Below are 13,078 nucleotides of genomic sequence, written 5' to 3' on the forward strand. Positions count from 1 at the left end.
AAATGCATTTCTGTTCTTTAAAGCCATCTATTTGTGGGTTTTCTGTTACAGCAGCATTAGATAAATAAGGCACCTGCCTAGAAGGATTTCATAATTAACAGAGGCTGACTGATGTTGATTGGGAGCCCCAACTGGGAGGAGTAAAGAGCCAACACTTGATGCTGAGCCACAGAGGGGGATAGAGAAGGGAGAGCAGCAGAGCAGTCTGGGCCAGAAATCACCACATGTCTGTTGCTGCCACATTACAAAACCCAAGCAGTCCTCTGGGCAATCAACAATCTGGTTGATATGCCCCCAGATAATTAGCAGTAGTCTCAATTTCCATTGTAAAGCAAAAACAAACAAACAAAAGAAACATAAAGGAGAAAAATGACACTACGATGAAACTCTTCAATAACAGTGACAGGTTAGCGAACGTGCTTCAACTTAAAAAAAAAAAAATTCAACTTAATATCTCTCAAATAACTAATTCTAACAAAGGACATTATGTGTTCTTCCTGATATGTCCATTAACAATAGACACTGAAAGATCTTATTGGTAAGTTTCATTTTAACTAAAGGTAAACCTGATAAAAACAATTTTATATAGAATTTAAATACATGAACAAGGGATCAGTTTGTTCTGTTTTGGTTTATCCTGTCATACTGAATGGAGATTGACACTGAAACAGTTCCACGACTGACCTTTATGTCAAATGCTTCCCAATAAACAGCAACTAGATTTGTGAGGTTTTTGTTTATTAGACATGGGTCTAGAATTGGAAATATGATAAAAGATCCTTGAGAATCAGGTGAGTTTGGGGACCTTCACTGAGTTAAAAAGCCTAAGAGGGTCTCTTTTAAAATTAGAAAAGGATGTTCACATTCATTGAGTGTCTACTGTTGTCAATATCCAAATAATAACCACAGCAATGACATTAGCTTTCATGTGTTTATTCTACGCTACATTCTTTTCTATGCGCTTTCATGTGTAAATACATTTAATCCTCACAAACCACTCTGTAAAGGAGTTAACAATAATAGGAGTTGTTAGTTATCCCCTATTCCTCATGCTTTCACATGGGGAGGAACTGCCCCACAGTGGCACTGCTGTTAGTTACCCCTTACTCTTTCTCATGGAAGAGGAGGGTTTATCTGATTGGTGACTTTGAAAGAATAAACTAGGCATACTCAACCTCTTCTCCCTCTCAACCCCTCACTTTTGAGAACTAGCAAATCTGCAGGAGGCATGCATTCTGATCTTATCTCTGGTCAAATGGTAAAGCCTCCCCAGTGAGTGTGTCCTGTATTTCTCCACCAAAGTCAGGTTTTCTCTGGGTAAATCTCTGGATAAATAAACCCGGAGAAAGTATATTTTAAATATATGGCTGTAGATCCCAAAGACACCTTCTACAAAACAGTTTGCTCTGTTTGACTTCTCTATTTATCTTAACTAGTTCATAAATTAGGCCCACCCACAGAAGGTGGGTGTGTGATTTATCAGGGCTCCCTAACACCCCAGCAATTATCCTCCCTTCTCCTTTGTTTTACAAAGAGACAGAAGCACAGAGGGCTTACGCAAACTCCCCCCATGACTGCACATTACGTTTTGAAGCCCAGGCTCTAGAGTGCATGTTTCTAGCCACCATTTTAGCTACAATCTCTTTAACACCCAGGCTTCCCTGAATTACCTGCATTTATCATCACTATGGTTTTCACAGATTAGGGGTGTGAGGCTCAAAGGCAATATTTGCACAGTCACTTACCAGTGAGCCAGCAGAGATTGGAACTCGGACCCCTGACTCTGAGGCCAGTGTGTTTTCCACCATATTACACCATCAAACCTAGTTTCTAAAAATATGCCTTTCAAATCTCATCCAGAAGTGAACCATGTCCAGAGGGACACCCATTTGGAAAGCTATAGCTGCCTCTTATTTTTTATCAACATAAAAGGTTGATAAAATCCTCAACCTTAATGAGTAGGAGAAAACGAGGCAGAAGGATTAAAAATGTAAGTGCAGTCCAAGTCAGATTTTTCACTACCTCATATGGGGGAAAAAAAAATATTCCTGTTATATTACCCTTCTCTCTCATTTCCTATTTATGAAATTCTTACCTCCACTTTTCTTGTTCTTCCAAGCATAAGTCTTAAGCACTTAGTCAAAATAACCTTTCTCTTCATCCCTGATCGTGAATATGGTTGCTTTCTTCATGATGAAAAAACCCCTGGGGTACATGTGTTATTTCACTGTCTGAAAGAATTAGCATCAGATAAGGTTCTTCGGCTGAACTGTGTTAATTTCTTATGTGCTTACCTGGAAAGGCAGAGTAGATTCCCCAGCCTGTACATCGAGATCGATTTTTGCTTGGCTCCACTGTGATTTGGAGAATCCAATTAGATCACATTGCTTATGCAGCTTGCCATCCAGTGATGTTCTTGTAAAAACTGAGAGACGTGAATGCTGAGACAAGTGATACCAAAACCACACCTGATGAAAAATGCATCCGAATGACACAAATATTCCATTTTCCTGTCTCTAGCAGCTATTCTATAATTTAAAATATACCCAACTACTTTGATGTTAAATATAATCTTCTCAGTTTTCCTTTCCTCCAAGTGCACAACCCTAGAAAATACTAGGTACTTCTTCTGCCAGTTTTTATATTCACCCCTAACAAAAAGGCTCAAGGCAGCAACAGAAACTAGTAAGTTTAAAACGTGCCATAGAGACATCTAAATAAATGGGACATGAGCATATTACCAAGGCAAGTTCGAAGGACACGTGTTTGTCCTCACAGTCATGGGTCCTTGCACATTTCCTGACACAGAGTCAGTTCCGTGTATATGTACATCTGGTGTTTCTTACAAACCTGAGGAGGTCCACTTTCTGATCCCAAGTTCCAATGTCAGATATTTCTACCCATTCTCCTTTATGTTCCAAACACCAAACCAAGAAAATGTTTTCCTGAAAATTATTTCCTCAAGTCAAAGAAAATGGTAACTTAATACATTTTGTTAATTCCTTCACTGTTCTGACATTAGCAAAGAACTTGAAAGCTCATATGCTACTGTTCATTAATAAATTAATTCAAACAAGAAAAACTTTAATTCAAGCAAGAGGATTCTTTGTAAAATTGTGAAATCTTCATCATTTTGTTTACTGTTCACTATCAATGGAGACATCATCTAAAGACCTGACGGCTTTACTATGTAGTCAAGAAAATATAGGGGAAAGATATAGTGAGAGGATTTTTCTGGTACTGATAAAAAAGAAAAAATCAGCAGTATCTATAATGGGGAATTCAGTACTGTCACTTATTCAACCAATATTTCCTGAGTGCTTAATAAGCACCAGGTACTGGGCAAGGCAAAAATTAACTCTCTCAATGGTTGGGTGATTCACTCTATAAAATATATGAACAAGTACTCTTTAGAAGCCATCAGACACACTACAGTCAAACTTCTTTATTTCATCCTCTCATCATACAAAGAGTCCCAATGCTGCACATTTAAAAGGAAGAATACCATTCAGAAATGAGGACCTTCATAAATGGAATCTTTCTTTTTGGATTTAAAGTGACTCCTTTTCAGTTTCTCACTACATTTTTTAATTCTTTCTTCCCCCCTTCATCACCTGTTACATGAACAGATATTAAAAAAAAAAAAAAATTTTTTTTTTTTTTTTAGTGGTTAAGTGCTATGGTGGCTAACCAAAGGGTCGGCACTTTGAATCCACCAGGCACCCCTCAGGAACTCTATAGGGCAGTTGTACTCTGTCCTGTATTGTCGCTATGAGTCGGAATCGACTCCACGGCACTGGGTATTTTATAGGTTACCCATTTAATTTCACTGTCGGGGCCTGAAATTTCAGTGGAGATAAAAGTTGGCAAAAATTTTTAAAAGATGCTCTTCAAAAAAAAAAAAAATTGTTCAGCTCAAAACATCAAACACTCTATGTTCCAATTTGGTACATTTTTTTTCAATGTTGACTTAATTACCACAACCTGATCCCCCCAAAAAAATTTCTGATTGGCCATTTCATTTTAGATTTTATTACCATGCTCACCTAAACTCCAGCCTGAGCAGATATGCTAGAAATTTAAAGTCCAATGGAAGTGTTTAACTACATTCCAAAGAAAAGAATTCATGCTCCCCAACTTCAAAAAAATCTTAGATCCCTGCTGTAAATTTCACCATGTTCTAAGCTTGTAAATACTCAAAACAGAGCTTTAAATCTAGTTGTACAAGAGCTGTGCATGCCCCATCAGAGTTTCAAACTGTCAAACTGCCATTAACTCCACCACCCATGCTAAGTTATTTTAATAGGGTATTAAGACTAAATACCAGTGGGATCCATATTCAGTAAGATAAGGGCTTAGAGCTTTAATTTACTACTTTAAACGAGTTTGTATTTTCAAGACTTAAGGAGAATTCTTTAGCTTATTATAGACCAAGGCACTTTCCAGAGTCCTTTCAAATTTAATAGTTAAGGGTGAAATCATTGAACAAAAGTTACTCATATGGCTATGATTTCAAATAGGCATTTGTCAAGGGTACGAATTCTATGGCCCACAGTCTGATATACACATAGTAGAACACAAAGTCATAAACTAAAAATCAGAATGCATGCTGTATATTCTCAATTTCTCACAGGGCCTATTAAAGCAACTTGTAATTACTAGGTCTTCCGTTAATATGTATTGAAAAAAATGAAGGAAGGAATGAATGGAGTATTAGGAGCTGTGCCTAAGTGAGTGTCCACACACGTACACACGGAACTGATTCTGTGTCAGAAAATGTGATGTGGCTATTTAAATCTAAATTAATTAAAATGAAGCAAAATGAAAAATGGAGTTTTTCAGTCACATGCACCACCTCAATAGACACAGGTAGCTAGTGGCTACATACTGAACACAGGAGAAGAACGTATCTATCATCACAGAAAGCGCCATTAAACAGAGCTGCAAAGCATGTCAATTAAAATTGCGCAGACCATTCAAATCTATCACTTTTTACCATTTTAAAGGAATGTGTTCTATTGATTCAGGCCTGATTCACTAAACAGCAGTTAAATAAAATGTCAATATAAGAGATTTGGTTTTCTTTCTCTTGGGTTTTCACTAAGGCATGTAATATATATAGTGTAACTATCTGAGACCCTGAATTATTATATTCAAGGGAATCTCATGTGGCTTGAACAGCTTCCAATAAAGCAGTCCCATTAATTGCAAGTTGGAGAGAAAAACTGAAGCTCATTTTATTCTTTTTAGTGGGATTCTCTGATTTCATATTACTTGTATTTTTTTTTAAAAAATATTGAATCACTCATTTTACTAGAAAAGAAGCTTATTAGGGTGACTCATACCAGTCACTGAGCTTAGGTAAATAGCCAGGCTAGAGAGAGAGTGTGAGGATTCTAGCTGCACGGTTTGCTCTTTGGTTTCCCAGCATGCCTGCGGTGCTCTCTAGGGGAGTGACTTCCACTACAAAGCAGTAACTTGGCTCTCTGATATTTAATTCTATGAAGGACATCACAGGTCTTTATTTAAAAATCTAAAATGGTATTTCCTGATTTCTCTCTTTTCTTTTTTATTTGATTTTGATCTCTCTCCAGCTGGAACTCTACTCTGCAAATTTTCTGCTACTTTCCTCAGCTTTCCTATGGTCTTTTTTCAAATTGTTTATCTTAGAGCTCCTTGGTCAGACCTTCATGTCCTTTTTCAGTTGTATTCTGAAACCTCAGCTACCTCTTCTTTCTCTGCTTCACATCAGACCCTCTATATTTTCCTCAGTCTGGTATTTGTTACACCTGCTACAACTTCATGATCTAGAAGAAGAAGATTAGCTAGAATTATAAGAATAGTAAAATAATATTTTCATAAAAGAAGAAAACAAGTTAAACAATATCTATAGCTCCTCCAAGTTCAGCTGGGAATAAGTCCATGTTGGGAATGGGGATCATTCATAACACACACAGGCAGATACCTCACCATTATCATAGTAATTTTTATGGCTCCTAGCCATAATTTTATTTTTGCCTGAATATTCTTTACTGAACACACCATGTAGCAGTTTAGAATCTTTAACAAAATGTTTTTCTCACTGAAATGATTAATCTGCATGTGTTTCAATCATATACAATTGGAGTGGTTGCTCAACCTTTTCCCCATAAGTTATTGCTTCCTCTAGAACCCCCCTGATACTCTTACAGCTCTCCTTGATCAAACAAAACTATCAGGAACAAGGAGCCTTGGTGGTGCAGTGGTTAAGAGCTCAGCTGCTAACCGAAAGGTCAGCAGTTCTAAGCCACCAGCCACTCCTTGGAAACCCTAAGGGGGAGTTCTATTCTGTCATATAGGATCTTTATGAGTCGGAATCAACTCAACAGCAATGGTTTTTTTTTTTCTTTTTGGGGTAATTTGCTCTTGACATGAGTTTATTACCCTACTTTAGGGAATACTGTCAGACATGGCCTTTCAAAACTCTTTGAGGAATTGTAGAGTGTACGCTGTGTACATGTTCTTATACTCTACCCACCCCTTGTAGCACTTACCACCGAATTGCTGTCAGCATCCCTCACTGAACTCTACATTTAATTAAGACAGGCATGTGTTTAGGTTGTTCCTGTTATATTCCCAGCATTGAGGGCTGTGATCAGCACTGACTGGCAAGCAATAAATGTGTACTGAATCAGAGAAAGCAGGTTTACATTGTTATCACTGTGAGTACTGAGAAATCTCTGAGGAGCCATTTCGGTTCTTTTGTTTTTTTACTTTTTGAATTGGAACCATATAATGACTCACATTTTCCTCTCTGCCTTGAATGCTGGAAACTTAAGATTCAAATTTGTAGCCTGGCCCTAATCAATTTTATTTTAGGAACAAACCCACCTCTGGCTTCATCTATCTTTGTCCTGATTTCCTTCTTGACTTTTAAAAGAATTTTATGAATTACAATGGAAGCAAAAGCTTCATATTACCAATCTCCCTGTATTTAATTGCAGCCCTAAAAATGAGATATTATGTCTTTTGTACAGTAACTCAAATATGATAGCTCAGAAAATATTAATATCTCCATTAATCACCTTTATGTTTGATATTTCCTAGTTAACTCAAAACAGTTAATATATTTCAGCAGCAATTAAAATAGTAGCTTCTGGCTGCCAGATGCCCTATTTGTCCTATCTGCTGGCTATTCCAAGGAAAATTGCTAAGTTTCCTTCAGTGGCTGAAGGGACATTTGAAGCTTTTAAATTAAAATTACACTTGGACAATGATTAGTTACAGACACAATTGTGCATCCTGATGCCACATATTGCATATACACAAAGTACAGGAAAATTCATGCAAAATGACCCTAAAAGTGGCTACTGAGAAGAGGGAACTCAAAAGAAAGCGCATGTTCCTCTAATGTCCTTTCAAAAAATACTCTTACTGGTATTAGCCTGATACTATGCTGTTGGGGATAAAATCCTATAATTTCATAAAATGAAGGCTTTCATCATATCAAGGTGTTCAATTTTGGTTATCTCACTGTCTCACTTTACTATTTTATAATGAGCAATATTTGTTGTTCCATGAAAACAGCTATTATCAACACGTTCCAATTAGGACGGTCAACTGGAGTTTCTGACTACCCAAGAAGATAAGAATTTGGTTTGTTTGCTGATTCTACAATATTTATGAGAATTGGCATATTATCACAAACAAAAAAGTAATAAAATATTCTTAGAAAGTACCTTTGAGAGAGAACATTAGCTGTGAGTATAACATTAGCTATGTATATAGCCTTATTTAATGGTCTACTACCACTTCCTAAGCTGGACAGTATTACAAAGTAGAACAAATATCCCTCCCTCATCAAACTCAAAGATTACTAACATTCAAACAGATGCAGACAAAAGGTACAAAAAACAAACACCTCTTCTTTCTGTAGTGGCCCCCTGAAGCATTCTCAGTTTTCCAAAACCAAGGCAGATCACTAAGTCAGCACACAAGATCTTTGGAGGATAGATGCCTTGGTTCTGAGCCATAAACTACCAAGTGTCTAAACTGTCCATTACAGCACTTACATGGAGGCCCCACCTCAGTAACTGCCCACAGCTAAGCTCCAAATACTAGCAAAAAATAGAGAAAAACATCCTCAAGAGGAAACCATAAATTGAAACTCAATGATCATAAATTCCCAGCATACAAAAATGGGAAATGTTGATTATCTCTGAAAAGAAAAAAATATATATATATGATTTCTCAGTGAGTCAGAGGAATGTCTAACATGCTTGTAATGTTTGTTTCCAAATTTCAGTAAAACAGGTAGAACTAACACATTCTATTCCTTTGTTTCTAGTATCTTATATATACAGCCATAGCGATCTTGCCACTTCAGTTGTATGACCTTGAATTAAAGCTAAGTAAGCTTGCAAAGTACTTTGAAAGAGCAAACAAGCACTTCTGGGGTTCTCAAAAAAAAAAAAAATCCGTATCAATCTTTCTATCTCACCGGATTTAATTAAAATAAAAGAGGGAGAGGGTGGAGTGCAGCTGGATGAGGCAGAGGTTAAATACAGGCAGTTGTTTCAATCCCAAGCCTCACAGAAATATGAAGAAAAAACCAAGAAATAAAAAATAGAAGAACCTATTCAGGGCTCTGGGCAATCCTATTCATATTTATGCCAATCTGAGAGTTTAATTGGATTTATGCCTCTAAATGGTATGCAATATATCATTAGGAATGCCTGAGCAAACTGCTGTAGTCCTACACTTAAACCCAAACCAAAGCTGTTGTCGTCGAATCGATTTCAACTCATAGCGCCCCTACAGGACAGAGTAGAACTGCCCCATTGGGTTTCCAAGGCTGTCGTCTTTATGGAAGCTGACTACCATGTCTTACTCCCTTGGAGCAGCTGGTGGGTTCAAACCCGAGACTTTTCAGTTAGCAGCTGAGCAGTTAACCACTGTGCCACGAGGACTCCTTAACCTTACACTTATAGGTGATAATTTTAATGTGTGACAGTACTGATATCTACATTATTTTAACTAAATTAAAAAAGCTGAAATCATGGGGGATTAGAAGCAAGTTAGGACTCTCAAAGGGCTCAAAATAAGGCAAAATGGACAGAAATATGTAATTTAGGAATTCGTTTTATGAAAAGCAAAGGGATTATGTTTAGTAAGTGCCTATTACATGCCAGAAGCTTTATCCGGTACTTCATCTAATCACATTTTAATCTGTAATAACCACGTGAAGGCGATACTCTAATACTTAACGCTTCCAGAATAGAAGTGAGTCTCCAAGGGAGTATATAACTTGTCAGTGGCACAATTAGGAAGTGGCAGAACAGGGATTTCAGCTAGGTCTGTCTGGCTGCAAAGTCCATCGTCTTTCCTTTCTATTGTTCTTTTGAAATGAACTAAGCATCTTACTGCTTGGTCTGTGCCTATCTGGCACCAGAAATGCTAATTAAAACAATAAAATTTCAGTGAATGCATTTTTTCTTCACATATTTGTCTTTATTTATCCCTGCCTTTTCTTTCAACAAGCACTTATTTAGCCAATTTTATTTTGCTCGATTAAAATTGTTATCAAAAAGAACAATCAGCTTTGGCAATGCGTACCCACAGTTTTAGGTTATTGAAAGAATTAGATGAATGTGGAAAGAATATAAAATGACAGATTCTTTATAGGGCCCCCAAAAGAATGGTACATTCTATATGCATAAATAGTGTTTTAGAAGGACATGACATTTCATGTTGAAATAGCTCAGATAGATCTCTCAGTTCATCATGTAAATGGGGGTAAAACATAGGCGGCATTTAACTAGCGTAAGTAACTCAAGCTTAAAAAGGCTACAACCACAGAATGATCGATGGAATTCAGAACAGCTGATTACCTGACATGGGGTAGAGGCCGTGGGCAATTTTGTAAGGATAGGACTTCCAAGCTTAGCCACCCCAGGAGGCTGATGTGTCCCAAAATAAATGAATGATCCTGAGAAAACAAATGTAAAGCACATGGATACAAGTTCAACTGTTGTACACATAACAGATCTTATCCTTGCACACATTCAACTGCTAGATAAATAAAATTACCTTTTTACTAAGTTACCATGAAGCTCTGCAGATAAACAAAAGCATTTTCATATGGATAATATTAAATAACTGAAATAAAATCCAACTGATTAGAAATCAGATGATCATCTAAATCACCAAAATAAATATTTTTATTGGTTTAACTCATGGTGTAAATCAAATCTGAAATCCAAATAAAATTCTAAGCTTATAATTAGATATTCAACATGCCCTTATGAAATTCTCAGGAGAGTTTGATTTGTAAGCATCTTCACAAAGTACTGAAGGATATGAGACTATGGAATGAGTTTGGTTTCTCCTGGGGCTTACATGTTTGACATTGTTGTCTGCACTAAAGGGGATGAAAGCTTAATTAAAGATCTAATCTAAACATTAATGAAATAACTGCTTTTAGACTTTAACTACAGAGGATGTACTCCTGGCAAATGTACAGGCGGATAACATCTCTTGGCAGCTCAAAGATCACACACTTTGAGCTGCTGTCAGGGTAGCCTCATTGAATATTGAAAACTTACAAGGAAGGCTATGCCAAACAACATCAAGGTCTGATCCTGCCCTTTGATAACCACACAGTGATGGGCAACTTGGAAAGTCAACTATTTTGACCAAAAATACCCCATTTAGAAAGCAATTTTCCTAGATACAGGTCAATGCAGTCTGCACAGCAAGGAAATGGTTGCAGAATGAAAACATACTATTCTACAGATATCACCACATTATTTAACCAACCAACCAAGGTTGCAAGTCAGCAGTACTATCTCTGAGTGGAAAAAACAAAAGCCAACAGGCAGTATACCTGGGCTTTAAAAATCAAAATCAGCTGGGAAAGCTAAAGAATATTGTTGTTGCGTGCCATCAAGTCAATTCCAACTCGCGGCTACCCTACAGACAGTAGAACTGCCCTGAAGTGTTTCTAGGCAAGGAGTCAAAACTGACTTGATGGCCCGGGTTTGGTTTTGGAATCTTTACTGGAGCAGATCACCAGGCCTTTTCTCCCAAGGAACTGCTGGTGTGTTCAAATCAATGGCCTTTCAGTTAACAGCTGAGCACTTAATCAATGCTCCACCAAAGCTTCTGCAAGATAAGAATACAAAAAAACTGCTCCCAAATTCCAAACTAAGAGTAATGGAAACAGTATATACTCATTAATTTTCTGAGTTTCACTTATAAAATAGAGAAAGATAATTTCAAAAAATGAATCCAGGTTAAAACTCAATTTCAAACAAAACTCAATTGAATCAAGATGCTAAAAGTTAACTAATTTTCAAAAACTTTACTTCTCAAGTCATTTAAAACAATACTACAACATTTCAAACAAGCAGTTAATAAAAGACGGAATATTTAAGAAAAAAGTCTCCAAAATCTAAAAGAAGCAGAAGACTTGAACAAATTGATTGCCATAAAAGTAACTAGAAAAGTAATGAACAGATCTACAAGATATGTATGAACTATACACGAGTTGTATTTAATTTTTATAGAGCAGATATTTTCACCATTATTCCAAGTATCTCAGGTTAGAGAAATATGAAAAGTCCCTAATTCATTTTATGATACCAGAATATCTTTAATTGGAAGAAAAAAAAAAAAAAAGGAGGAAAATCAAAGAACACTATACTGCAATCTCACTTGTGATTGTGTTGTTGTTGTTGTTGGGTGCCCTTGACTCAGTTTCGACTCATACTGACCCTGTGAATGACAGAAGGAAACACTGAGAAGTCCTGTGCCACCTTCACAATTGTTTCCATGTTTGAGCCCATTGCCACAGCCACTGTGTCAATCCATCTCGTTGCAGGCCTTCCTCCTTTACCTTCTGACCTTTTACTTTACCAAGCACAATGTCCTTCTCCAGGGACTGGTCCCTCCTGATAACATGTTCAAAGTTTGACATGTTTGCTTTCAAGGAGCACTTTGGGTATACTTTTTCCAAGACAGATTTGTTCCTTCTTCTGGTAGTCCATGGTATATTCAATAGTCTTCACCAACACCATAACTCAAAGGCATCAATTCTTCAGTCTTCCTTATTCACTGCCTAGCTTTTGCATGCATATGAAGTGACCGAAAATATCATGGCTTGGGTCAGGCATACCTTAGTCCTCAAAGTGACATCTTTGATTTTAAAGGGGTCTTCTACAGCAGATCTGCCCAATGCAATATTCCATATGATTTCTTGACTGCTGCTTCCATGGGCGTTGCTTTTGGATCAAAGTAAAATGAAATCCTTGGCAGCTTCAGTATTTTCTGTTTATCATGATGTTGCTTACTGGTTCAGTTGTGAGGTTTTTTTTTTTTTTTTATGTTAAAGTGTAATCCATACTGAAGGCTATAGTTTTTTATCTTTAAGTAAGTGCTTGAAATACTCAGCTTTCAGCAAGCAAGCTTGTGTCATCTGCGTATTGTAGGTTGTTAATGAGTCACCCTTCAATCCTGATGCTGCATTCTCCTTCATATGGTCCAGCTTCTTCAACTATTTGCTCTGCATATAGATTGAATAATCATGGTGAAAGCATACAATTATGACCCATACCTCTCCTCATTTTAAACCACGCAGTACCCCCTTGTTCTATATGAATGACTATCTCTTGGTACAGATTCCTCACAAGCACAATTCACTGTTCTGGAATTCCCATTCTTTGCAATGTTATCCTTAATTTGTTGTGGCAGTAGAATGCCTTCGCATAGTCAATAAAACACAGATAAACATATTTCTGGTATTCTCTGCTTTTAGCTGAGATACAGCTGACATCAGCAATGCTATTTTCATTGTGCATCCTCTTCAGAATATGACGTGGATTCCTGGCAGTTCCCTGTCAGTGTACTGCTGTGATTGCTCTTGAATTATTTTCAGCAAAATTTTACTTGTGTGTGATATGAATATTGTTTGATAATTTGCACATTTTGTTGGATCACCTTTCTTTGGAATGGGCACAAATATGGATCTCTAACAGTCAGTTGGCCAGGTAGCTGTCTTCCAGATTTCTTGGCAAAGATAAGTGAGCATCTCCAGTGTTGC

At 37.0% G+C, this 13,078-nt stretch overlaps 1 protein-coding gene across 1 annotated transcript in view; it reads right to left on the reverse strand.

Annotated features, from left to right (window-relative positions):
* Window positions 1–13,078, reverse strand: part of MALRD1 (MAM and LDL receptor class A domain containing 1) — a 958,969-nt gene that overhangs the window by 806,956 nt on the left and 138,935 nt on the right. Inside the window, exons 12-13 of the mRNA XM_049881884.1 lie at window positions 9,870–9,967; window positions 2,295–2,468 (exon numbers count right to left, since the gene is read on the reverse strand). Of these exons, the coding sequence (XP_049737841.1) occupies window positions 2,295–2,468; window positions 9,870–9,967 (272 nt within the window). The remainder of the gene's footprint in view (window positions 1–2,294; window positions 2,469–9,869; window positions 9,968–13,078) is intronic.

This window comes from Elephas maximus, chromosome 4, assembly GCF_024166365.1.
Source record: "Elephas maximus indicus isolate mEleMax1 chromosome 4, mEleMax1 primary haplotype, whole genome shotgun sequence".
Classification (NCBI taxonomy): domain Eukaryota; kingdom Metazoa; phylum Chordata; class Mammalia; order Proboscidea; family Elephantidae; genus Elephas; species Elephas maximus.